General features: G+C 32.6%; 2 protein-coding genes and 1 long non-coding RNA gene across 3 annotated transcripts in view; all 3 read right to left on the bottom strand.

Moving 5' to 3' along the window:
- The window catches only part of LOC138334621 (uncharacterized), a 20,604-nt gene extending 18,530 nt beyond the window's left edge, over positions 1 to 2,074 (bottom strand). Inside the window, exon 1 of the mRNA XM_069283261.1 lies at positions 2,040 to 2,074. Within this exon, the coding sequence (XP_069139362.1) occupies positions 2,040 to 2,074 (35 nt within the window). The remainder of the gene's footprint in view (positions 1 to 2,039) is intronic.
- Positions 2,075 to 2,126: 52 nt separating this feature from the next.
- LOC138335431 (uncharacterized) lies at positions 2,127 to 3,305 on the bottom strand. Its single transcript, XR_011210280.1, has 3 exons — positions 3,190 to 3,305; positions 2,907 to 3,007; positions 2,127 to 2,291 (listed from the first exon to the last, which is right to left on the bottom strand). It is a non-coding gene; the product is annotated as an uncharacterized lncRNA (long non-coding RNA).
- A 5,133-nt stretch (positions 3,306 to 8,438) lies between these two features.
- Positions 8,439 to 12,738, bottom strand: LOC138334620 (uncharacterized). Its single transcript, XM_069283260.1, has 9 exons — positions 12,590 to 12,738; positions 12,340 to 12,449; positions 11,997 to 12,070; positions 11,056 to 11,226; positions 10,585 to 10,655; positions 10,330 to 10,453; positions 9,929 to 9,981; positions 9,530 to 9,608; positions 8,439 to 8,818 (listed from the first exon to the last, which is right to left on the bottom strand). The coding sequence occupies exons 1-9, from the start codon at positions 12,736 to 12,738 to the stop codon at positions 8,636 to 8,638; spliced, it is 1,014 nt and encodes a 337-aa protein (XP_069139361.1). The 3' UTR covers positions 8,439 to 8,635.
- Positions 12,739 to 25,891: the final 13,153 nt, after the last annotated feature.

Below are 25,891 nucleotides of genomic sequence, written 5' to 3'. Positions count from 1 at the left end.
AAAAAAAAAAAAAAAAAAAAAAAAAAAAAAAAAAAAAAAAAAAAAAAAAAAAAAAAAAAAAAAAAAAAAAAAAAAAAAAAAAAAAAAAAAAAAAAAAAAAAAAAAAAAAAAAAAAAAAAAAAAAAAAAAAAAAAAAAAAAAAAAAAAAAAAAAAAAAAAAAAAAAAAAAAAAAAAAAAAAAAAAAAAAAAAAAAAAAAAAAAAAAAAAAAAAAAAAAAAAAAAAAAAAAAAAAAAAAAAAAAAAAAAAAAAAAAAAAAAAAAAAAAAAAAAAAAAAAAAAAAAAAAAAAAAAAAAAAAAAAAAAAAAAAAAAAAAAAAAAAAAAAAAAAAAAAAAAAAAAAAAAAAAAAAAAAAAAAAAAAAAAAAAAAAAAAAAAAAAAAAAAAAAAAAAAAAAAAAAAAAAAAAAAAAAAAAAAAAAAAAAAAAAAAAAAAAAAAAAAAAAAAAAAAAAAAAAAAAAAAAAAAAAAAAAAAAAAAAAAAAAAAAAAAAAAAAAAAAAAAAAAAAAAAAAAAAAAAAAAAAAAAAAAAAAAAAAAAAAAAAAAAAAAAAAAAAAAAAAAAAAAAAAAAAAAAAAAAAAAAAAAAAAAAAAAAAAAAAAAAAAAAAAAAAAAAAAAAAAAAAAAAAAAAAAAAAAAAAAAAAAAAAAAAAAAAAAAAAAAAAAAAAAAAAAAAAAAAAAAAAAAAAAAAAAAAAAAAAAAAAAAAAAAAAAAAAAAAAAAAAAAAAAAAAAAAAAAAAAAAAAAAAAAAAAAAAAAAAAAAAAAAAAAAAAAAAAAAAAAAAAAAAAAAAAAAAAAAAAAAAAAAAAAAAAAAAAAAAAAAAAAAAAAAAAAAAAAAAAAAAAAAAAAAAAAAAAAAAAAAAAAAAAAAAAAAAAAAAAAAAAAAAAAAAAAAAAAAAAAAAAAAAAAAAAAAAAAAAAAAAAAAAAAAAAAAAAAAAAAAAAAAAAAAAAAAAAAAAAAAAAAAAAAAAAAAAAAAAAAAAAAAAAAAAAAAAAAAAAAAAAAAAAAAAAAAAAAAAAAAAAAAAAAAAAAAAAAAAAAAAAAAAAAAAAAAAAAAAAAAAAAAAAAAAAAAAAAAAAAAAAAAAAAAAAAAAAAAAAAAAAAAAAAAAAAAAAAAAAAAAAAAAAAAAAAAAAAAAAAAAAAAAAAAAAAAAAAAAAAAAAAAAAAAAAAAAAAAAAAAAAAAAAAAAAAAAAAAAAAAAAAAAAAAAAAAAAAAAAAAAAAAAAAAAAAAAAAAAAAAAAAAAAAAAAAAAAAAAAAAAAAAAAAAAAAAAAAAAAAAAAAAAAAAAAAAAAAAAAAAAAAAAAAAAAAAAAAAAAAAAAAAAAAAAAAAAAAAAAAAAAAAAAAAAAAAAAAAAAAAAAAAAAAAAAAAAAAAAAAAAAAAAAAAAAAAAAAAAAAAAAAAAAAAAAAAAAAAAAAAAAAAAAAAAAAAAAAAAAAAAAAAAAAAAAAAAAAAAAAAAAAAAAAAAAAAAAAAAAAAAAAAAAAAAAAAAAAAAAAAAAAAAAAAAAAAAAAAAAAAAAAAAAAAAAAAAAAAAAAAAAAAAAAAAAAAAAAAAAAAAAAAAAAAAAAAAAAAAAAAAAAAAAAAAAAAAAAAAAAAAAAAAAAAAAAAAAAAAAAAAAAAAAAAAAAAAAAAAAAAAAAAAAAAAAAAAAAAAAAAAAAAAAAAAAAAAAAAAAAAAAAAAAAAAAAAAAAAAAAAAAAAAAAAAAAAAAAAAAAAAAAAAAAAAAAAAAAAAAAAAAAAAAAAAAAAAAAAAAAAAAAAAAAAAAAAAAAAAAAAAAAAAAAAAAAAAAAAAAAAAAAAAAAAAAAAAAAAAAAAAAAAAAAAAAAAAAAAAAAAAAAAAAAAAAAAAAAAAAAAAAAAAAAAAAAAAAAAAAAAAAAAAAAAAAAAAAAAAAAAAAAAAAAAAAAAAAAAAAAAAAAAAAAAAAAAAAAAAAAAAAAAAAAAAAAAAAAAAAAAAAAAAAAAGCCACGGCCATTTAAGGACGTGCCAGGTTTGTTCGTGGAGGAAAGCCGGGGTTCCCCGGAGTAAAACCACCGCTCAGCGGTCAGCACCTGGCCACTGGTCCACATGAGATTAGAACTCGTATTGTTCAGATAAAAGCTGCAGTTTACTTACCGATTCGGTGGGATCAGCAGGTTCCGGAGATTCTGATGTGCTGTTTAGATTTTTCTGATCTTTAATTTGTTCTTTATCAGTTGTTTTTCTGATATAGGTAAGCCAGTCATCTACATGATCTCCTAACTTTGTATCTTTAATGTCGACTGGACATTGTGGTTCCTCTGATTTCTGCAATGAAAAATAAAATCCAGGGCTTGCTATATATCGAAGTTTGGAAACATAAGTTTTAAAATTCAAATGAATTTGATTTTTTTGAAGAAAATTGGTACAGTACAATGCCTTGTCGATGCACAGAGGAGGGGATTCATTCGACCAGAAAAAAAATCGTTCTTTAGTTAGGCATATGCAATGTACATATATCGCAGGGTTAAGACATGCAGAAAACGGACTGGCTGCGAAAGTAAATAAATGTGCAATTTGGAGCTAAATTTGCCAATTTTTATGCGGAATCAATACAAGTTTACATGGTTATTCTTCTAAATTCTGAAAAAATACATCTACAAGATGAAATCAAGAACTCGCAAAGACTCTCCTCCCCTACCCTCCCCACTCTGATATGACCTTATATACCTGTCCCTTTCTTCCCCGTCCCTCCCACGGGACTGCTATTTCCCGGAAACATTGGTTTGTACACTTAAATTTGTGTCTTACTTTCTTCCCATTGTACTCCAGTGATATAATATATAACTGTACTTTCTTTCCTTTACAGTGTAACATCTCCTTCTGTCCATGCAAGCCAGACACAATATGTATAATCATGTATATGTACAAATGTATACTTACCCTCTTTTGCCCTGCCCCCCGGACTGGTGTAGATATACGTTCTGGGTGCGCTCTCTTAGACCTCTTGCCGTCACCCATTCTCTATTAATTCTGTATATGATCTGAATTAAATGAAACAAATTATTTTAACATATATTTAGATATAGAAGGAATTTTCTTCAGTTAAGGAATATTGGTGTAAACAGTCCTAGCTATCGTTGTTAACACATGGATTTAAAAAGTCGAAAAAATCATAACTGCGACATTAATACTATTTCAATAACATCAAAAAACTTTTACTTACCTTTTGTATACGTGTTTGTAATAAGGTTCAAAGTTCTGTTTGAAAATGCGCTGAAAATAATTATCGTAATTAGTGGCTTGGTGAATAACCGCCCGCAACTCTCGGTGTAAACGAAGTTGTTAAGGAGGCGTCACGTGACCCTTACAATGACGTCACTGTATCTGTGACGTCATCGATCAGTCTATTGAAGTTAATCAAGAGTTACGTACCTTTATCTATAGACATAGTTCGGTGAAGGGTTTAGGACATATTTTAGTCAGAATAATAAGAAGTTAGAGGTTTCTTTTATTTTTTCCTTCTACACAAACTATTTGTCACCCGTTCAAAAGGATGTCCATTTTTGAGATGCCAAAAAATCCTCAGGTACAATTTTTTTTTCTCGTATAGATTTTTGACAGCATTGAAGCATTGAAGAAAATTAGAAGAAAATCAATTTCATTTTACCCGTACTTGAGCTACAAACACATACATGTATATTAATTTAACATGATATGTGATTTAACGGGAAATTATTATTTGGATCATATATCAAACAAATTATAACAATATCACTCTAAAATGTTTCTGCTATTTATGAATGTTTGCAGAATAAAGAAAATACCAATCACACATTTTTGTATTTGTGCGATCACATAACTGTAATATTACTAAAAACTTTCAGAGTTGTTTCCCTTGGTACGTAGATTGACTCACAGGCGTTTGACTTTATACTCAGTATATATGTGAAGACTACAAGTGTATATCACACACACAATCACGCACATATAACTATACATACAACATATCTATAGAGTCATACGCCTGAGATTGACTGATACACTGCCAAAGTATACTAGTTTGATGTTTTTTATGAACCGCTACATATAAATGTAATTGAATTCCCATTATCCGTAACTGATTTGGTAGCGCCTATGGTAACTACTAGCTACCCTCCTGCTATTAGAGTTGTTTCCCTTGGCACATAGTTGATCTTTAGTGAGCGACTCATGCACAGGCGTTTGACTTTATACTCAATATATATATGAAGATTGTGTCACACATAATATAGCACACGCATAATTTTATAGAGAAACATATCCATAGAGTCAGACGCCTGTGATTGACTACTATCCTTCAGTTACTGGCTTCATGTTTTTCCCGATCAGCTACATAATGTAATAAATGAATTAGCTATTTCTTTGTTTACACTGTAATTGAAATTCCATTTTCTGTAACTGATTTGATAAGAAATGGTACTTATCCGCCTATCACGTTAATGTTTCTATTGAGGTAAAATTTCCGAAAAAAATGTGCTTGGATCATGGAAATAAAACTATTTTAGGTTTTTGGTTCTCAGAAGTATTTCCCTCTTTTCAGAGCGCCTCCTCGAAGGGCGTCCCTCAGTTTTGCAGGAAAAAATAAACCAATTTCATAGAAATTTTGTCACTCTATCTATTATTTTCAAAGCAAATCACTGTAGGCCTGTGATCGGTGGTCAGTTTGTTTTCTGCTGAACTGCCTGCAGTTTTACTATGAGTTAGTCCAGGTGTGGATATAATGACAGTGAAAGTAACCTCTTGAGTATCAAACATGCTGGACACTAACTCACATTAGTTTGTAGAATCTAACTGAACTATGTAGATGAAAGGGTTAGTAAGGAGTGATACGGGAGTCAATGGGTGGATATTTCGTGAATACAGTCGTGTATAGTTTGTAAAATGTTATTTGGAATAACTGTGGTTATTTGTTGGCGATTGAAGTGGAGTGGGTGCGTATTTCCACGTGGCGGAATTGCCAGAACTCAAGCGCCTGTGGGTTCGGCTGGGATTCCGGTACGAAGGCTGTGATTGGTTGGAGGTGCAGGAAGGAGTTATTCAGGGATCAGTCTTGGAGCCACTCCTTTTTAAAGATTTTGTTTTACATGTTTTGTGTGTGTGTAAACTTTAAACAAGTGTGGAAACTTATTGCTATAAAAGCTTGATTATCTGGTTGATAAATGTCAGTCCATGTATATTACAGGTAAAAACCTGTTGGTGAAAATAAATCTTTTGACAATGGAGATGTTGCAACAGTAAAGTGATGTCAAGGGTGATTCGCTAATGAACTTTGACCTTCATATTTCGGAACATTTTGTAATATTAATACATTTTACACTGAAAGGAGGGGGCGCAATTTAATACTCTTATACAGTTTTAAATTTTAAAATTATATGACATTTTACTGAATATTATATGTGCAAAGAAAATGGAAAGACTTCAGGAACGTGTTCTACGTTTTAAATGATGCAAGGAACCTCCGTTTCTCTTATATTGATTTTATGTGCCCCTGTGATCCAGGCCCCATGCAGCCTTTCGACGTAACAAACCCCTGTGGTCTTACCCATGTTTCATACCCTACAGCAATGCACGAACGCAGGTTGATAACCAAATACTAACTCGCGCACGTGCTCGAAACAGGTTAGTATTAAAATACTGTGCTCGTGCATTGTAACGGACAATACGTTCAATAACAACTCCAATCAAACAAAGGAGCCATGCGGTAAAAATATTTACATCCCCCGTTACACAACGATCGAGGCACAATGAATTATTATTGCGATTTTTCAGACCAGGTTCAACCTTTGGGCTAAAAATCCTCCCGGGACTTGGTTTTTATTCCTAAGTGACACTGTATGGTAACGGGGTCCGGCCCCGGTTATTTGGTATCTACTTCCGGGAAAATCGTACCCCAAAAAATGAGAGGGGTACGCGCTTAATCGCTTTAAAAACTCGATATTATTTCATTTGGTTATTGAAACCTATCAAAAATTAGAACAGTGAAAGCTTGAAATTTTAATATGCCCAACAATTATATGTGAAAATGAGAACACAGTCTCCTTTTCTGTATTCATACATGTAACCTGGATCGTATTCCCGTACAAATCTGAGAAAAATACGTGAAAATATGATGATACATATCTCAAGATATAGGATGCATTTCTTTAAGATAAGATGTTGAATGAATAATTTGGATAGAACAGAAACTATCTATCACTTCAAATTTATCATAAATTCACCCTTTGTGCCATAATCGATGATATTTAGTGAGCATGTCATGACTAGAGTGTACGTGTTTGGTACGCACAACATTCTGGTTTGATATTCATTAGTATACGGCTTGGAATAACAATTTGGTTAAAAAAATTGAATCACTAATAAAAACGGATAACTTAGGGACAGTATTATCATTTCGCGCAGTCAAATCAACATATTACAGAGCAACGGAGCCGATACATAATTACCATCATAGAAAAGAATTAAAATTTATATACATGTAAGTTTGTAATCCTGGCGTTTGGTATCTGTTATATATATACATTATGTAGCTTCGTCATATCAAAGTATATATCGGGGAAAGCCGAAAAAAACACCACACCCTATTATCAAGTATGCAACCATTAATTATTACGCATTTTAAATAAAAGTAAAGTCTTAGACACTTTTATACTTCAATACTCATGCATAATAATATTTACCCATGATATTTCTTTTTTGTTATCATGTTATTCTATTCACCCCTGAGGGAGGAGACACAATATCTTTGTGTTCGATTTACAGATAAGCATTTTATTACATATCAAATAAATATTGATGTCCTTATATTTTTATACCAATTCATTAACATTATAATCTCTCCCGTGATGTTATCTACAGGGCGAAACGAACGATGCTTATTCAAGTGTTCATTTTTATTAAACAGCTTATATCCAATTCTCCATAATTTACTGACTGTGATGTCATATAACATTTCAGTTGTTTAATTGCACTACATCTATTTAAACAGCATTCCTATTGGCAAGACCAAAGATGTTTTTGAAATCCTTGTAATGATGTATCATCAGGAATCCCTCAAGGATCCGTGCTGGGCCCACTACTGTCCGTAATATTCGTGAACGATCTACCGGAAATAGTTATCTTAAATGTATATCTATCTGCTGATAATGCTAAGATATTCAAAATTATAAGTGCGCAGCCCTCCGTGCCCGGGCACGAAGTGCGAAGCACTTCTAAGGTATCACATACATGAAAATAAAAGAAAAAAAATCAATCTTGAAAATTCAATCGAATATACTGACAGCTTTAGTTTGTGGCCGCCATTTTCTTTATACCTATCGTACATCTGTCTGTGCCCTTTGAGACCTTGTATTCAGTCATATTATATATCCAGCTGTGTTTACGGGTACCACGTGTCCATCTTTCCGTCCGTCTGTTAAACTGTCTATGCACACGTCCAAAGGATTCAGCCATTAAATCATAAAGTGTTTCATACGAAAGTAGTCTGGTAAAACCAAAAATAGATTTCTTCCGTGCGTCCTTTTTTGCTCGTTCGTTACGTATACTTTGTTTGTTTGTCCGTTCGTTCCTTCAGTAAATCGGATTTTATTATCCCTGCGAAACGCGTTTTCTGTGTATACATCAGACAAGTGTCTTAGTTGTGCCTTTTGCTATTGCAAACCTTCAATTTTTTGTATTTTTGTTGTTGTCATAACTAGTCAAAAATACCAAATTACTGTTTATTTTTTTCACCAGCTGGTTTTTTTTTTTGCAGTTTTTACAATAGACACATTAACCGTATTAACTTCGACTCACATTTGGAGGAAGTCATGTAAAGCGCCGAAACGTCGGAAAGAGGATCAACCTTGCAGAGATTTTCTTTGAAGATAACAGAGAGGTGACACCCAACTCCAAACCAACACAGTCATTTACGGTCTACTATTATTTAGATTCTTTGATGTATATCACAGGACAAGACTACATGCTACAAAAAGTGTAATATACAGGCCTGTGATTGGTCAGTTTTTGTTCTCCTGAACTGCCTTCAGGTTTACTATCAGATAGTCACGAGGTAGATATAACGACAGTGATAGCAACCACTGGAGCAGTGGGTGGAATTCAGGTAGGTTTATTTACAACACAACATGTACATACATGAAATATTATGCAAGTGTTGATATTCTTATCTAGTCCGCTAAACCTGCATATATTATTGGGCTGTAAAAATATTGCCTATATATTATGATTTTTAGGGAAAAAAGCCTAATAATACAGGCAGGTTTAGCGGAATAACTCTTATCCACTGCGTTACAGATGTTAAACATAACAAAAATCACGAATCAAATAATATCAAATAATTCATTGACTTTAGGCTTTACAGTCCACTAGTACAAACAAATATAATGCATTTGTATATATAATAGTAAATAATTCATATTGCTATATTTTTTTGCTCAACTAAGTAGAATCATAAATGTATTTACATAACATAATCAAATCTTTTAAAGTTAAACCAGTATTTTACCACATTTTCTATAAAAAAGGAAGTAAATGCAGATGTCCAATCCTCAAAGAAATGCGTGCCCTGAGTTCAATATATTATCAAATAAGGTGTACAACGACTGTTGATAAGATGTTACTGGCTTCGATCAGAATTAGATGCTCAATTGTTGGAATTTTGAGATTAAGTTGTTGACTTGACTCTCTTCGATGTCATAATCCATCTCATGGAATTTTCTCTTTTGTCCTATGCACACTTTGGGTGCGCATGCGTCGGATATTTCCTTGTTCATGAATGAGTATGTCAATACATTCATCTGCGCTTCGCGGAATCTCTCCTGAAAAATAATACAATAAATTCATGAAAAGTAGTATATCAATGTAAATAAAATCGCAAGGTTAATTGGGACCGCAGAATCAAACCAAAAATAGATTCGTGGAAATCCGCTTTTGGGCACAAGATTTCATAGAGAGGTGAATGTTTCGGAGCCTGCTGATTGGGTATTCAGGGCGCATCAGTTTTAAATGTTTAATGTGTGGGTTGGGCAATACATGTAGATGTAAAATATGTAAAGAAATTTTAAAATTCTGTCAAGTGTGTGTCTGACAGGGGGAGGTAATCAATATTGGAATTTCATGAATATTTTGGTCAATTTTTGGTGCGGAATTCAACATAAGATGGAACCCCCCACATAAAAGTTTAGCAAGATGGTAGATCTTTATTTCTTTTTATTCACAGGTATGCCAGATGCCATTCTTCAAAATTAGTGACAGGTGACCAGACTTGAAAACTCCATTTAACCTGGACAGTGGCAAACGTTAATATATCGTATATAGCGAAATCATTTGGTTCTGCGGTCTCAATTAGGCCTACTTTCTTTCCGAAATTGCTTTTAATTTTCGTTGTTTTAAGAAACTTTTAATTTTTGTTTCGGAAAGGTAGAAATTAAAATATATATATATATATATATATCACGATATTTTTTTTTTCACAGTGCAAGAAGAGATTTTTTTTTTCCACATTGGTACACTTATTGTAAAATACTTACTTTTGCAGTGAGACCGAGGTTGATAGTCTGTGACGTCAAATCCTGTTTCTTGTGACGGGCACCACTTTTCCTCTTTCTCCTGTAACCGAAGTCGAGGTTAAGTTAGTCAGTATATTACTGATTTTGTCTAAATTCTGTATCGAAAACATAATGTTTTCACAGATTTATCCATGGAATTAGCAAGAGGTTGAATTGGAACAAAAACAAATAAAGTTCTAATGTTAACTAGTGAAATTTATTTCATAATCTTAGAATCAATAGTTAAATAGTACTGTAATGTTTGCATATTATAAATTCAATGGAGGAAAAAGTCAAACTTCTGGAAATTCTATTTTTGTCATCATTATTATTGACAGATGTAATATATACATGTAGGTACATATCATTTTTTAATCTCACCGCGTTTTAGTCTTGCGGGATTTCTTATTTCCGCGTGCAGCAGATGGCAAAGTCTGTCATCAGGTAGCAAAGGAAAGAGAAGAAGGAAAGATGGTAGAAAAGACAGAAAGAAAGAACTAAATGAAAGAAAGTTAGAGAGAGATTAGGGTACAAAATGTAGTATAGCGAGATAGACAGAGTAAAAGAGAGAAAATATTGAAACAAGCAGAAACAGTCGAATTTTCTTCAAATCCTGACATTTCGACATTCTAAAAAATTGTTGAAGCCTGTTACAGTTTCAAAGAAAGAAAGAAATAGTAATTACTCATTGGGAATTTTCGACAATATCCGCATCGTTTACGGAATGTGGCTGAGATTCCCGATTCATGTTGAAAGAAGTAAACACAAATGTTGCTAGTTACCGTAACAACGGGATGAAGAGTTTCCGAATCTGCTGGGGTAAGGTATAGTTTCCCATTGTTTTCACAGATCAATTCATTTGTCTCGCCAGAAATCTGTGTCCTTTTTGACCCCTTTCTTCTGCGTCTATAAAATTAAAGCCAAATAATTTTTAAAAAGTTTGCCAACACATTAGAACGATTGAAATACGTATACATCAACTTAAAAAAATCAGATGTCATGAATTAGATTTAATGAAATTAACGTCGTAATCTTACCGGTTTCGTCTTCCACTTTTCCTTCGTTTTGCAATCGGTTCATCATCGTCAACAACATACATATACGTCTTCTGGTAGTCAGGGATAGAGATGGAAAGATGGAATGAAGGAGAGTTAAAGAAGAGAGAAGAGAATAAGAATAAATAAGAAAGAAAAGAAAAAAAAATTGAAAAACTGAATAGAAATAAACATAATGGGAAAGTTAAGTCAGCATTTAAAAAAAAAAAAAAAAAAAACCACAAAAAACCACCACCGAAACGTAATAAGGAACAGATTGAATTTGGTTTATAAATATTAGTTTAAAAAAACGTCCTATTAACAGCCACGGCCATTTAAGGACGTGCCAGGTTTGTTCGTGGAGGAAAGCCGGGGTCCCCGGAGTAAAACCACCGCTCAGCGGTCAGCACCTGGCCACTGGTCCACATGAGATTAGAACTCGTATTGTTCAGATAAAAGCTGCAGTTTACTTACCGATTCGGTGGGATCAGCAGGTTCCGGAGATTCTGATGTGCTGTTTAGATTTTTCTGATCTTTAATTTGTTCTTTATCAGTTGTTTTTCTGATATAGGTAAGCCAGTCATCTACATGATCTCCTAACTTTGTATCTTTAATGTCGACTGGACATTGTGGTTCCTCTGATTTCTGCAATGAAAAATAAAATCCAGGGCTTGCTATATATCGAAGTTTGGAAACATAAGTTTTAAAATTCAAATGAATTTGATTTTTTTTGAAGAAAATTGGTCCAGTACAATGCCTTGTCGATGCACAGTAGGAGGGGATTCATTCGACAAGAAAAAAAATCGTTCTTTAGTTAGGCATATACAATGTACATGTATCGCAGGGTTAAGACATGCAGAAAACGGACTGGCTGCGAAAGTAAATAAATGTGCAATTTGGAGCTAAATTTGCCAATTTTTATGCGGAATCAATACAAGTTTACATGGTTATTCTTCTAAATTCTGAAAAAATACATCTACAAGATGAAATCAAGAACTCGCAAAGACTCTCCTCCCCTACCCTCCCCACTCTGATATGACCTTATATACCTGTCCCTTTCCTTCCCCGTCCCTCCCACGGGACTGCTATTTCCCGGAAACATTGGTTAGTACACTTAAATTTGTGTTCTTACTTTCTTCCCATTGTATACTAGTGGACTGTAAAGCCTAAAGTCAATGAATTATTTGATATTATTTGATTCGTGATTTTTGTTATGTTTAACATCTGTAACGCAGTGGATAAGAGTTATTCCGCTAAACCTGCCTGTATTATTAGGCTTTTTTCCCTAAAAATCATAATATATAGGCAATATTTTTACAGCCCAATAATATATGCAGGTTTAGCGGACTAGATAAGAATATCAACACTTGCATAATATTTCATGTATGTACATGTTGTGTTGTAAATAAACCTACCTGAATTCCACCCACTGCTCCAGTGGTTGCTATCACTGTCGTTATATCTACCTCTAGACTATCTGATAGTAAACCTGAAGACAGTTCAGGAGAACAAAAACTGACCAATCACTGGCCTGTATATTAGCATGTAGTCTTGTCCTGTGATATACATCAAAGAATCTCATAATAGTAGACCGTAAATGACTGTGTTGGTTTGGAGTTGGGTGTCACCTCTCTGTAATCTTCAAAGAAAATCTCTGCAAGGTTGATACTCCTTCCGACGTTTCGGCGTTTTACATGACTTCCTCCAAATGTAAGTCGATTAAGTTAATACGGTCCAACAAGGGACTGGTTAGCTAACGCTTCTGCTTGGTGTTATTGCGGAGCATTGTCCTATTCTCTGTCTGTTCATCACCTCGGGCGACGATGTCCATCTTGCTGCCATTCGTCGCCTCGTTACTAGCACTGTTGCTGGTGACCAAATCACTTCTCCCTCTTTCTCTAGATCCAACTAGAAGCAACCTGTGCCTGCCTGCTTACTGCTGCTATCAAGTTCCGCCGGTCTGCTCCAATTACCCCTAATAGGCGTCATGCCTTCCATACTGATTTACAGGGGAAACATCTGCATCCGACAACTATAGTTCGGCATCATGTCTTCCATCTTTTGTTGGCATTCCTCCGCCAGCCGCTGATATTTCTGCTGCTTCCGTTCGTTGGCCTCCTCCATCCTGTCTTCCCATGGTACGCTTAATTCGACCATGTCGTATAATTTTAAAATTTAAAACTGTATAAGAGTATTACATTGCGCTCCCTCCTTTCAGTGTAAAATGAATCAATTCTATAAAAAAATTCCGAAATATGAAGATCAAAGTTCATTAGCGAATCACCCTTGACATTACTTGACTGTTGCAAACATCTCCATTGTCAAACAATGTCATTTTCCCAACAGGCTTTTGCCTGCAATATACATGGACTGACATTTATCAACCAGATAATCAAGCTTTTATAGCAATAAGTTTCCACACTTGTTTTAAAGTTTACACACACAAAAACATGTAAAACAAAATCTTTAAAAGGAGTGGCTCCAAGACTGATCCCTGAATAACTCCTTCCTGCACCTCCAACCAATCACAGCCTTCGTACCGGAATCCCAGCCGAACCCACAGGCGCTTGAGTTCTGGCAATTCCGCCACGTGGAAATACGCACCCACTCCACTTCAATCGCCAACAAATAACCACAGTTATTCCAAATAACATTTTACAAACTACACACGACTGTATTCACGAAATATCCACTCATTGACTCCCGTATCACTCCTTACTAACCCTTTCATCTACATAGTTCAGTTAGATTCTACAAACTAATGTGAGTTAGTGTCCAGCATCTTCGGTACTCAAGGGGTTACTTTCACTGTCATTATATCCATACCTGGACTACCTCATAGTAAAACTGCAGGCAGTTCAGCAGAAAACAGACTGACCACCGATCACAGGCCTACAGTGATTTGCTTTGAAAATAATAGATAGAGTGACAAAATTTCTATGAAATTGGTTTATTTTTCCTGCAAAAACTGAGGGACGGCCTTCGAGGAGGCGCTCTGAAAAGAGGGAAATACTTCAGAGGACCAAAAACCTAAAATAGTTTTATTTCCATTATCCACGTGCACATCCTTTTTTCGGAAATTTTTATCGCAATAGAAATATTAACATGATAGGCGGATAACGTCCATTTCTTATCAAATCAGTTACAGAAAATGGAATTTCAATTACAGTGTAAACAAAGAAATAGCTAATTTATTTATTACATTATGTAGCTGATCACGAAAAACATGAAGCCAATAAAGGATAGTAGTCAATCACAGGCGTTTGACTCTATAGATATGTTTCTCTATAAAATCATGCGTGTGTTATATTTTGTATGACACAAATATTCGTATTTATATTGAGTATAAAGTCAAACGCCTGTGCATGAGTCGCTCACTAAAGATCAACTAATGTGCAAAGGGAAACAACTCTAATAGCAGGAGGGGTAGCTAGTAGTTACAACAGGCGCATACCAAATCCGTTACGGATAATGGGAATTCATAAAGATCAACTCTATAGATATGTTTTCTGTATATAGTTATATGTGTGTGGTTTTGTGTGTGACATACTCTTCACATATATACTGAGTATAAAGTCAAACGCCTGTGCAAAGTTTTTAAATGTTACAGTTATGTGATGAAATGTGTGATTGGTATTTTCTTCATTCTGCAACATTCATAAATAGCAGAAACATTTTAGAACAGTGCGTTATAATTTGTTTGATGTATGATCCAAATAATAATTTCCCCCGTTAAGTCACATATCATGTTAAATTAATATACATGTATGTGTTTTGTAGCTCAAGTACGGGTAAAATGAAATAGATGTTCTTCTAATTGTCTTCAATGCTTCAATGCTGTCAAAAATCTATACGAGAAAAAAAAAAATTGTATCTGAGGATTTTTTGGCATCTCAAAATAATGGACATCCTTTTGAACGGATGACAAATATAGTTTGTGTAGAAGGAAAAAATAAAAGAAACCTCTAATTTCTTATTATTCTGACTAAAATATGTCCTAAACCCTTCACCGAACTATGTCTATAGATAAAGGTACGTAACTCTTGATTTACTTCAATAGACTGATCGATGACGTCACAGATACAGTAGATCGTCATTGTAATTGGTGCACGTGACGCCTACCTTAACAATCTGGTTTTTTTTTTGTACTTGCTTTTGTTCATACAACCCGATCGACAGCCTTGTCAGCGAGCGCGTAATTTCACCAAAGCCATTAAAAAACGAAAAATTATTTTCCAGTCTGAACAGCATTCTAACAGTAACATTTGAGACCTTATAAGAGCAATCACGTTATACAAAAGGCCTAATTAAAAGTATGTCAATTGTGATGATTGATTGAAAATAGTATTAATGTCGCAGTTATGATTTTTTTTCGACTGTTTAAATCCATGTGTTTTAACAACGATAGCTAGGACTGTTTACACCAATATTTCCTTAACTGAAGAAAATTCCTTCTATATCTAAATATATGTTAAAATAATTTGTTTCATTTGATTCAGATCAGATACAGAATTAATAGAGAATGGGTGACGGCAAGAGGGCTAAGAGAGCGCACCCAGAACGTATATCTACACCAGTCCGGGGGGCAGGGCAAAAGAGGGTAAGTATACATTTGTACATATACATAATTATACATATTGTGTCTGGCTTGCATGGACAGAAGGAGATGTTACTCTGTAAAGGAAAGAAAGTACAGTTATATATTATATCACAGGAGTACAATGGGAAGAAAGTAAGGACACAAACTTAAGTGTACTAACCAATGTTTCCGGGAAATAGCAGTTCCGTGGGAGGGACGGGGAAGAAAGGGACAGGTATATAAGGTCATATCAGAGTGGGGAGGGTAGGGGAGGAGAGTCTTTGCGAGTTCTTGATTTCATCTTGTAGATGTATTTTTTCAGAATTTAGAAGAATAACCATGTAAACTTGTATTGATTCCGCATAAAAATTGGCAAATTTAGCTCCAAATTGCACATTTTATTTACTTTCGCAGCCAGTCCGTTTTCTGCATGTCTTAACCCTGCGATACATGTACATTGTACATGTCTAACTAAAGAACGATTTTTTTTCTTGTCGAATGAATCCCCTCCTCTGTGCATCGACAAGGCATTGGACTGGACCAATTTTCTTCAAAAAAATCAAATTCATTTGAATTTTAAAACTTATGTTTCCAAACTTCGATATATAGCAAGCCCTGGATTTTATTTTTCATTGCAGAAATCAGAGGAACCACAATGTCCAGTCGACATTAAAGATACAAAGTTAGGAGATCATGTAGATGACTGGCTTACCTATATCAGAAAAACAACTGATAAAGAACAAATTAAAGATCAGAAAAATCTAAACAGCACATCAGAATCTCCGGAACCTGCTGATCCCACCGAATCGGTAAGTAAACTGCAGCTTTTATCTGAACAATACGAGTTCTAATCTCATGTGGACCAGTGGCCAGGTGCTGACCGCTGAGCGGTGGTTTTACTCCGGGTACTCCGGCTTTCCTCCACGAACAAACCTGGCACGTCCTTAAATGGCCGTGGCTATTAATACGACGGTTTTTTAAAAATAATATTTAGAAACCAAATTCAATCTTTTCCTTATTACGTTTCGGTGGTGGGTTTATTTTTGTGTTTTTTTTTTAAATGCTGACTTAACTTTCCCATTATGTTTATTTCTATTTAGTTTTTCAGTATTTCTTTTCTTTTCTGTCTTATTTATTCTTATTCTCTTCTCTCTTCTTTCACTCCTTCATTCCATCTTTCCATCTCTTTCCCTGACTACCAGAAGACGTATATGTATGTTGTTGACGATGATGAACCGATTGCAAAACGAAGGAAAAGTGGAAGACGAAACCGGTAAGATTACGACGTTAAATTTCATTAAATCTAATTCATGACATCTGATTTTTTTTAAGTTGATTTATACGTATTTCAATCGTTCTAATGTGTTGGCAAAATTTTTAAAAATTATTTGGCTGTAATTTTATAGACGCAGAAGAAAGAGGTCAAAAAGGACACAGATTTCTGGCGAGACAATTGAATTGATCTGTGAAAACAATTTGGAAACTATACCTTACCCCAGCAGATTCGGAAACTCTTCATCCCGTTGTTTCGTTTAACTAGCAAGAACATTTGTGTTTACTTCTTTCAACATGAATCGGAATCTCCGCCACTTTCCAGTGAAACGATGCGGATATTGTCGGAAATTCCCAATGAGTAATTACTATTTCTTTCTTTTCTTTGAAACTGTAACAGGGCTTCAACAATTTATTAGAATGTCGAAATCTAGTGTCAGGGTTTGAAGAAAAATTCTACTGTATTTCTGCTTTTTTATCAATATTTTCTCTCTTTTACTCTGTCTATCTCGCTATACTACATTTTGTACACTAATCTCTCTCTAACTTTCTTTCATTTTGGTCTTTCTTTTCTGTTCTTTTCTACCATCTTTCCTTCTTCTCTTTCACTTTGCTACCTGATGACAGAGCTTATGCCCATCTGCATTGCACGCGCGGAATAATAAGGAAATCCCCGCAAGACTAAAACGCGGTTGTAGATTAAAAAATTGATATAATACTAAGCCTACATGTAGATATATTACATCTGTCAATAATGAATGATGATCAAAATAGTAATTTCCTAGAAGGTTTGAGCTGTTTTCCTCCATTGAATTTATAATATGCTAACATCTACAGTACATATTTAAACTATTGATCTAAGATATATGAAATAAATTTCATTCTAGTTAAACATTAGAACTTTATGTATGTTATTTGTTTCAAATTCAACCTCTTTGCTAATTCCATGGATAAAATCTGTCTGAAAAAAACATTAATGTATTTTTCGATTATATACAGAATTTAGACAAAATTCAGTAATATAACTGAGACTAACTTAACCTTCAGACTTCGGTACAGGAGAAAATGAGGAAAAGTGGTGCCCCGTCACAAGAAACATGATTTGACGTCACAGACAATCAACCTCGGTCTCACTGCAAAAGTAAGTATTTTACAATAAGTGTACCAATGTAAAAAAAAATCTCTTTTTGCACTGATGAAATAAAAATATCGGGTTTATTTTTTCTACATTTCTACCTTTCCAAAACAAAATTTTTAAAGTTTTTCTTAAAACAACGGATTGCATAAGAAAAATTTGAATCGATGGCCTCACACATTGCAAGATTTCCTCTGTACGGTAAATTAGTGATGGATGGTATATATTTTTCCTGAAATTGGGAATTTGCGCAATGGGGGTATCACAAAATTTACAGATTTAGGTATAAATTTTTAGTGTTTAAAAATATACTGCTGTTTCATCTGAATATATAGTTATTTAATTTTTCATGGAAAGATTCCGCGAAGCGTCAGATGAATGTTTTGGACATACACATAAACATGCAAAAGGGAAAATATCCCGATCGCTAAATGCTCTACGCCAAACGTTGGTGGCATTCAGGGACATAAAAGATGAAAAATTCCAAGCATGCATTACATGGACATCGGAAGAGAGTAAATGTCAAAACAACTATAAGCTCAAAATTCCAACAATGGAGCATTCTAATTCTGATCGAAGCCATGTAAAAACTTACCATCAGTCGTTGTACAACCTTATTTTAAAAATATATTGAACTCATGAGTCATGGGCACGCAAATTTTCTTTTAGGATTATCCATTCTGCATTTACTGTCCTCTAATATAGAAAATGTGGTAAAATAATCGTGTTAGACTTTAAAAAGAATTTGATTATGTTATGTAAATACATTTATGATTCTACTTAGTTGAGTAAAAAAATATAGCAATTATGAATTAGATTACTATTATATATACAAATGCATTATATTTGTTTTAGTACTAAAATGGACTGTCAAAGCCTAAAGTCAATAAATTATTTGATATTAATTTGATTCGGTGATTTTTGTTATGTTTAACATCTTGTAACGCGAAGTGGATAAGAGTTATTCCGCTAAACATGCCTGTATTATTAGGCTTTTTTCCCTTAAAAAATCATAATATATTAGGCAATTTTTATTTACAGCCCCCAATAATATATGGCAGGAGTTTTAGCGGACTAGATAAGAATATCAAGCACTTGCAGCAATTATATTGTCATGTATGAACATGTTGTGTTGTAAATAATCAAACCAAGGACCTGAATTCCAACCCACTGACTCCAAGTGGGTTGCATATCAGCAAGTCGTTATTAAATCTACCTTGTGACTATCTGATTGAAAACCTGAATCAAGATTCAATGAGAACAAAAAACTGACCTAATCACAGGCCTGTATATTACACAAATTATGTGACATGTAATTCTTGTCCTGGGATAACCATCAAAGAATCCAAAATAAAAGTAAGAACCCGAGTAAATGACTGTCGATGTGTTAGGTAGTAGTGTGAGGTGGTGTCGCCGTCACTTTAAAACTTCAAGAGAAAAATCTCTTGCAACGGTTGTTAACTGCGCTTCCGTACGATTTCGGCGTTTTTTACATGACTATCCTCCAAATGATGATATCGATTAAGTTAAAAACGGGTACCAGACACGAGTGGACTTGTTATGCTCTAACGTTTCATTCTGCTTGGTGTTATTACGGAGCATTGTCCCTATTTTCCTGTCTGTTCATTATACCATATTATGGTTGGCATATTTCTGCCATCGAGTTGCCGACTTTACGACTTAATGATGTCGACATAATTAAGGCATTAAGTCGACATCATATCGGAAGATGTCGACATATAAACAGAAGAAATATGTCGACTGACACCGACTTGTCAGTTATTGATGTCGACATTATAAACTAAAAGATGTCGACATCTGGTCTTGAAAGTGGAATTCAAAGGCCACCCTTTCATAGGGCACTGTGTATATGCAGCAAGGCACCATACAGCAGAGTTCGACGTTGATTTTGTTAATTCAGAAAAGAAAAGTTTTTTATTTATTTGATTTCAAAATTAAAAAATTGTGATCCTGCACATCCCGGCCATGCAGCTGTAGCCTGCGTGTATGTACACATTGTAACTGTTAGTCCGAGCTGAGGAAGTTAGAGTGCAAAAGGACTCTGCTTTGTACAACAAATTTCCATCTTCTTGGCCATAATCATTTATTAATATATATAACCAGTGGATTGAAAATTCGTTTAAAAGCTCGACGCTGTGTTTGTGCTTTGTGGATTAGCATTCGTACCAAGTCCATGTGGTACATACCGTTACTATACTATATTACAATGATTTTTTCAAGATTTCATTTTTTTGCGAATCACGAAAAAATACCAGTTACGTAATTTAAAAGCCAAAAAGGTCACAGTACAGATACACAATACCCATTTGGAAACCAGCTTTACTTGTTAGCTTGCCCTGTCCATATATACATGTATACATAAATATTTACATCCCTCGATACACTTAAATAAAGGCACAACGAATTTTGTCACGGTCTTAATGGCCAGATTCAACCTTTGGGCTAAAAATCCTCCCGCGGGACGCGGTTTTAGCTCCAAACTCGGGATATACATTGTATCTGCATCTATCTTTTGTAGTAAAAACGTAGAAAAAAAAAAGTCACGTGCTTATACCTCATTCATGCCATTTGCCGGAATATACAATTGTATTATTGGTAACTAGTGATCACGTGATTTTGTGTTTACTTCCAAATATGGTGATAGTTTGCTTGCCATTTCTTCTGAGAAATTGATTTATTTGAAAATATTTAGACTCCAAAATGTTATTAATATTGCATGCATATCATTTTGACTTTCACATATGTATTATTTTACTATAAATAATGAACTGAAATGAGTTATAAAACTGTCATTTCCGCGTTTTCTGTAAATAAATAATATAATGCGAATTGACCAATTCAATAGGTCTAACCGTCTAATCTAAAATCAGCGAAGATCGGCTACTCCCGGCTAAATTCGTAGAATTTCTAAATTTATATTTATATGTATTATTACCTGCTTTAGGGTTCAGAATATATTCATATAACACAGAGAAAATAAAGATCTTCTTCAAAAGGCCTAATTATGTATAAATACCAGATCAGAGAAATCATTCTATTTGGAAGTAAACACACACTCATGTGATCACTAGTTACCCACTAATACAATTCCATATTTTATTTCGGCCAATGGCATGAAATGAGGTATAATCACGTGACTTGTTTTACTACGTTTTACTACAAAGAACGCGTGTTTTTGTACCATTATGTGGGGAAATCCTCGCGGATCGTGGTTTCATTTCCACCATTTGAAACAGAAGGCTTAGAGTAGACTTTGATTGTGAAACATTGATAAATTGAAGATTACATGTTGTGCCATGGCAGATGTCAAAGTTCATGTATATATACTCGACAATTACTTCATCTAATAAATTTGTGTTAATGTACCAGGCTAAATTTTAGTTGAATAATGCATGGTAAGTGAATTAATCCAGAGATTTTAAATAGTAAATCTCTGATTAATCTTAACTTTTCCACTTTGTGGAAAATCCTTCAAAACGGATTTATCTCCCTTGATCAAAACTTGAATTTTTTTCATTTTTTTTTTAATTCAATAATGAATGCAGATCAAATATATCAATCAAATATGTGTATTAATTTAATTTGAAACATGTTTGTTTTGCTGAAAATTTGCAAAAAAAAAATAATATCAATACAAAATATTCATGATTGTAATTTGATTGTTGTTGTTTTTGTACTTGCTGTAAAATGAGAAAAACCGTGTTGTGGAGAAGAAGTTTGTTAAAAATTTGAATTGTTTACAAATGGATGAGAGTTGAGAATGAGCAGAAGGCAACAAGGATATATATGTCTAACAGTCACCTGAATTCCGATATGCACAGTTATAAATAATGTTTTGCTTTTAAACAAACAAATAAATATGTCTCAGCCCTGTGACTTGGCACATAGGTCAAGATCATTGATTTGAACAAACTTTGTATTCCTTCATCCCAGCATGCTATGGCCCAATAACATGTCCATGTATGAGGTTCTTGGTTATTAAGAAGATTGTAAATTGTTCACAACAGACACTGGATGTTGCCGGCCAAAAGACAATTGCAATAGGTCACACAGGGGGAGATTAATTCAACACACAACCATATATACTTTATATACTTTTTCTCATAAATCATTACATATAATCCTTGTATACATCCATATCAATGGCGACGCTAACAGGAAATTAATGAATATGCAAAATGGCGTGCGAGCGTCGAAGGGTCGAGATTTTGGTGTTTGGAGGTCCGGGGGTATCTCCTGGAAAAAAATATTACGATTTTGAATGGCTGAGATAATTTTTTACGATGTATTTTGATGATTTTGATGATTTTGCGAACGCCGAATGCGCGAGATTTTGGTGTTTTGGGGTCTGGGGATCTCCCCCGGAAAAAAAATTACGATTTTGATGATTTTGCGAGCGCCGAATGCGCGAGACTTTGGTGTTCTGGGGGGTCCGGGGGTCTCCCCGCGAAAAATATTACGATTTGGAATGGCCAAATATGAGTTTTTACGGTGTATTTTGAGGATTTTAATGCGTTCTTAACGTGGTAATTTTTCAATTTACATTTACCTGCATTTAGAAATTATAATTGTGAATGTCGTCATATCATTATGCAACCCTGCTCGATCTGAACATACGACTTCACACCATCAGCACATTGTTGTTTAACTAAAAAAAATAATGAATTGATTTCATTGTCTTGCTTAGACATATAAACAATATAATATTTTAAGAAACATTTTTGAAATAGTAGAATCCCTTGATGGACATTTTTAGTCTAGTTCATGTGTATTTAATTTATTATTATTAAAGGTTTGAACATTACGTGCTTGAACTTTTAGGAAATGCGCCGCAAAGCGGCAAAATTTTCTAAAAATGAAGTACGAAAAATGTGCAGGAGGACCCTTTTCTTCCTACGCCCCTGCAGTTGCACATTTTAAAAAGTTTAATGAACTTGGTACCCACTACTGACTGATGTCAATCATGCCAATAAAAGATGGATCTTTTCTCTATTTCTGTTATTCTTTACCTTTTTCTTTCCTCTTGGAAATGTTTTATAACATGGGAAAACTAAAAATGAAGTCTATATAGCAGGAAAAATAACAAAACACATAGCCACCTGTCAGCCATGCATGTTTTTTTTTTTCTGATTGGTCACCCGAGTTCGGATAAATAATGAAACAAATTCATACACTGTATATGAGCACCATAATTTTGGCCTATCAGGCCCATGAAATCAGCCAGTGATGATACCCCTTTAACCTTTTAATATATGAAGAGTATTTGATTCAATTGCATCTGTTTCCTATGAAAATTGAGCAAATAATGCTCATAAATGTGTTTCCCTATATAAACTATGGTACAGACCCTATCCCCTGGGGAAAATTCCGAGACCCCAGGGCCATGAAATTCACAATATTGGTAGAGGGCCTTGAGACCTTTCAATCTATGAAGAGTTATTCTGACAAACAAAATGATACATTTTCGTACGGAACCTACCGAAGCAAATAATGAGTTAGGTCCTAGGTCCAAATTTACCAGGCGGGAAGCTGCCATGTAAGCACATAAGCCCGTGTGTTTCTTAGTATATGTGTACATACATGTATGTATTAGATTCCCAAAAAGCTAAGTGGTGGCAAGCGGAAGGCTTAAAACTGGATTTTATTGAAGTTCAATTAGGTGGACAATAATTAAAACTAATGATATGATAGTATTGCCAACAATATTCAAATTGGTTTGGAATTAATACCACGAATCCGCGGAGATTTGTGTCCCTAAGAAATAATGAGGTACAAAAACAAGCTGCGTTCCTTTGTAGTAAAACGTTGTAAAACAAGTCACGAGGATTATACCTCATACTCTCTCCATGACCATTGGCTTAAATACAATATGGAAATGTATTTAGTGGGTACTAGTGCATTCATCAATGAGTCGTTGTAGTTTAACTGTATCTCAAATAGAGTAAATTACTCTGGACCTGGAATTAATTCACATAATAATGCTTTGTTGAAGAAGAGTGCTTATTTATCCTACTATTCTACTTTTTTATTTCGTTTATAGTGTTACTGTAAACCCTAAAAGCATGGTAGATAATTTATATAAATATAAAATTTAGAATTCTACGAAATTTAGCCGTTGAGGATGCGAATGCTTGATCGCTGATTTTTGATATAGAAGACGGTTAGACCTATTGAATAGTTCGGTTCAATCGTATTGTATCTTTTAATTCCAATACGGACGGTAAAAATGGCGTGTTTTACTACTCATTCCAGATCATCTTTTAATAGGTAAGTAAACAGTCCATATTTGCAAATCAATATTGAGATATTGCATGCATATTTTAATTATGTAAATATCGTAGTCTAATTATATTCAAATAATCAATTATCCCACGATGTAATGCAAGCAATCTATCACCGATATTTTGGAAAAGTAAATCACAAAATCACGTGATTCACTTAGATACGCCATAAAACTATTGAAAATATCGGCCTATGGCCTATGAAATCCGGTATCCAAGCACGTGACTTTTATATCTACGGTTTGTACTACAAAGAAATCAAGTTTTATACTCAAGAAAAATAGAATGCAGAGGTAGATCGTCGATGTTGTGGAAGATTAAAAAAAACCGTCGTCCCCAGGAGGATTTTTAGCCGAAAGAAAGGGGGGGGGGGGGGGGGGGGGGGGGGGAAATATATCTATATATATAAAAAAATATTGAGGGTTGGGTGGGGGGGAAAAATGGAGGGTGTCCAAAGGTTGTACTAGACCATTAGAGACGTAAGCAAAAATTCGTTGAGCCTTTATATAAGTGTATCTGAGGGATGTTCAAATGATCTATGTATTATTATATATATATGGGAACCAGGCCAAGGCTTAACAAGGTAAAGCACTGGTGTTCCTCCAATGTGTATTGTGTAACCAGTACTAGTGACAGTTTATGGCTTTTTAACAATTACGTAACTGGTATTTTTCGGGATTCACAAGAAAATACAACATAAAAAAAATCTTTTCTTTTATTATTTTTTTCATTCATTCTTTTAATATAGTATAGTACGGTATGTACTACATGGACTTGGTACGAATGGCAATCACAAAAACACAAACACAGCTTTGAAACGAATTTCAACACACGGTTATATATATTAATAATTCGTTGTACACTTCCTTAGCTCGGGCTAACAGCTACGTACACGCAGGCTACAGTTTCATGGCCGGGATGTGCAGGATCACAATTTTTTTTTTTTTTTTTTTTTTTTTGAAATCAAATAAATAAAAACTTTAATTAACAATCAACGTCGATCTCTGCTGTATGGCTTTTGCTGCATATACACAGTGCTTCTTATGATAGGGATGCTTTGCGGTTTCCACTTTCGCCCCCCCCTCTCCACCCCCAAGACCAGATTGTCGACATTCAAATAACTGACAAGTCGGGTGTCCACAATCACACACGATACCCAGCATAAACACAGTTAATTCTGCCGAGATAACCGGACCAGATCTACACAAATATCGTATGGAATCATTAGGGTCTGGTGTGGGCATTTAACATGTGGTAAGATCGGACATTATTCATCAGTTAATGTCAGACATCAATGCGTATATGAAAATGTCGAACCTTAAATTCGTTAACGATGGTCGAACATTATTAAGTCAAAGGTTCGGCAATGCGAAGGCAAGACATCTGCCTGATTGAGTATTACATCAAAGTTAAGTAATATTTTTATTATAGAGTGTAAAAGGGGAGGAGTGACTATTATCAGAAACATATATACATAGAGATTGGCAACTCCGCCATTTTTACGATCGGCGGATGTATCTCTGCATGTGCTTAAGAGGTTTTTAGATAAACTCTTTATCAGTTAAATACAACAAAATAAATTTAATATGTTATAAAGTTCAGTAATTTTCAGATCGTTTGAGTACGATTTTGGATAGAAAAAATAATAATATTTTTAACTTATATTTAATCAAACAAAATTCACTTTCGGTTTTGAATGTCTGATTTTCGAAAAAGTAGTAAAATTGCTGATTTTCATGCTTTCAAAAATCATATTAAATAACATCACTCGGGGAAAACTGGTCACATCAAGCCATGATATAATGTTTAAACTTTGAGTTAATGCAAAAATTTCATAGTTTTAAAAACGAATACACATTAAAAGTAGATTATAGCCCAAAGGGAAACGCGCTAATAAACCATGAGATGGTCACGCTGACTGATCAAACATGACGGACCAATATGACGAGAGTATTCCCAATCCATATAGTGAATAAATGTTTCTGCTATTAGATACATAGATGAACCATTTGCGTTGGCCCT

Source organism: Argopecten irradians, chromosome 11 (assembly GCF_041381155.1).
Source record: "Argopecten irradians isolate NY chromosome 11, Ai_NY, whole genome shotgun sequence".
Lineage (NCBI taxonomy): Eukaryota > Metazoa > Mollusca > Bivalvia > Pectinida > Pectinidae > Argopecten > Argopecten irradians.
The sequence above is the reverse complement of the archived record's forward strand: the minus strand, read 5'-3'. Positions and strand labels throughout refer to the sequence as shown.

Excerpts from the sequence above, each read along its gene's own strand:
- LOC138334620 (XM_069283260.1), bottom strand. The coding sequence starts at position 12,738 with ATGGTCGAATTAAGCGTACCATGGGAAGACAGGATGGAGGAGGCCAAC. Across the intron at positions 12,450-12,589 it reads CGGATGCAGATGTTTCCCCT|CAACAGTGCTAGTAACGAGG; the intron begins GTAAATCAGTAT and ends TTTGGTCACCAG. Across the intron at positions 10,656-11,055 it reads CTGCTGATCCCACCGAATCG|AAGACGTATATGTATGTTGT; the intron begins GTAAGTAAACTG and ends CCTGACTACCAG.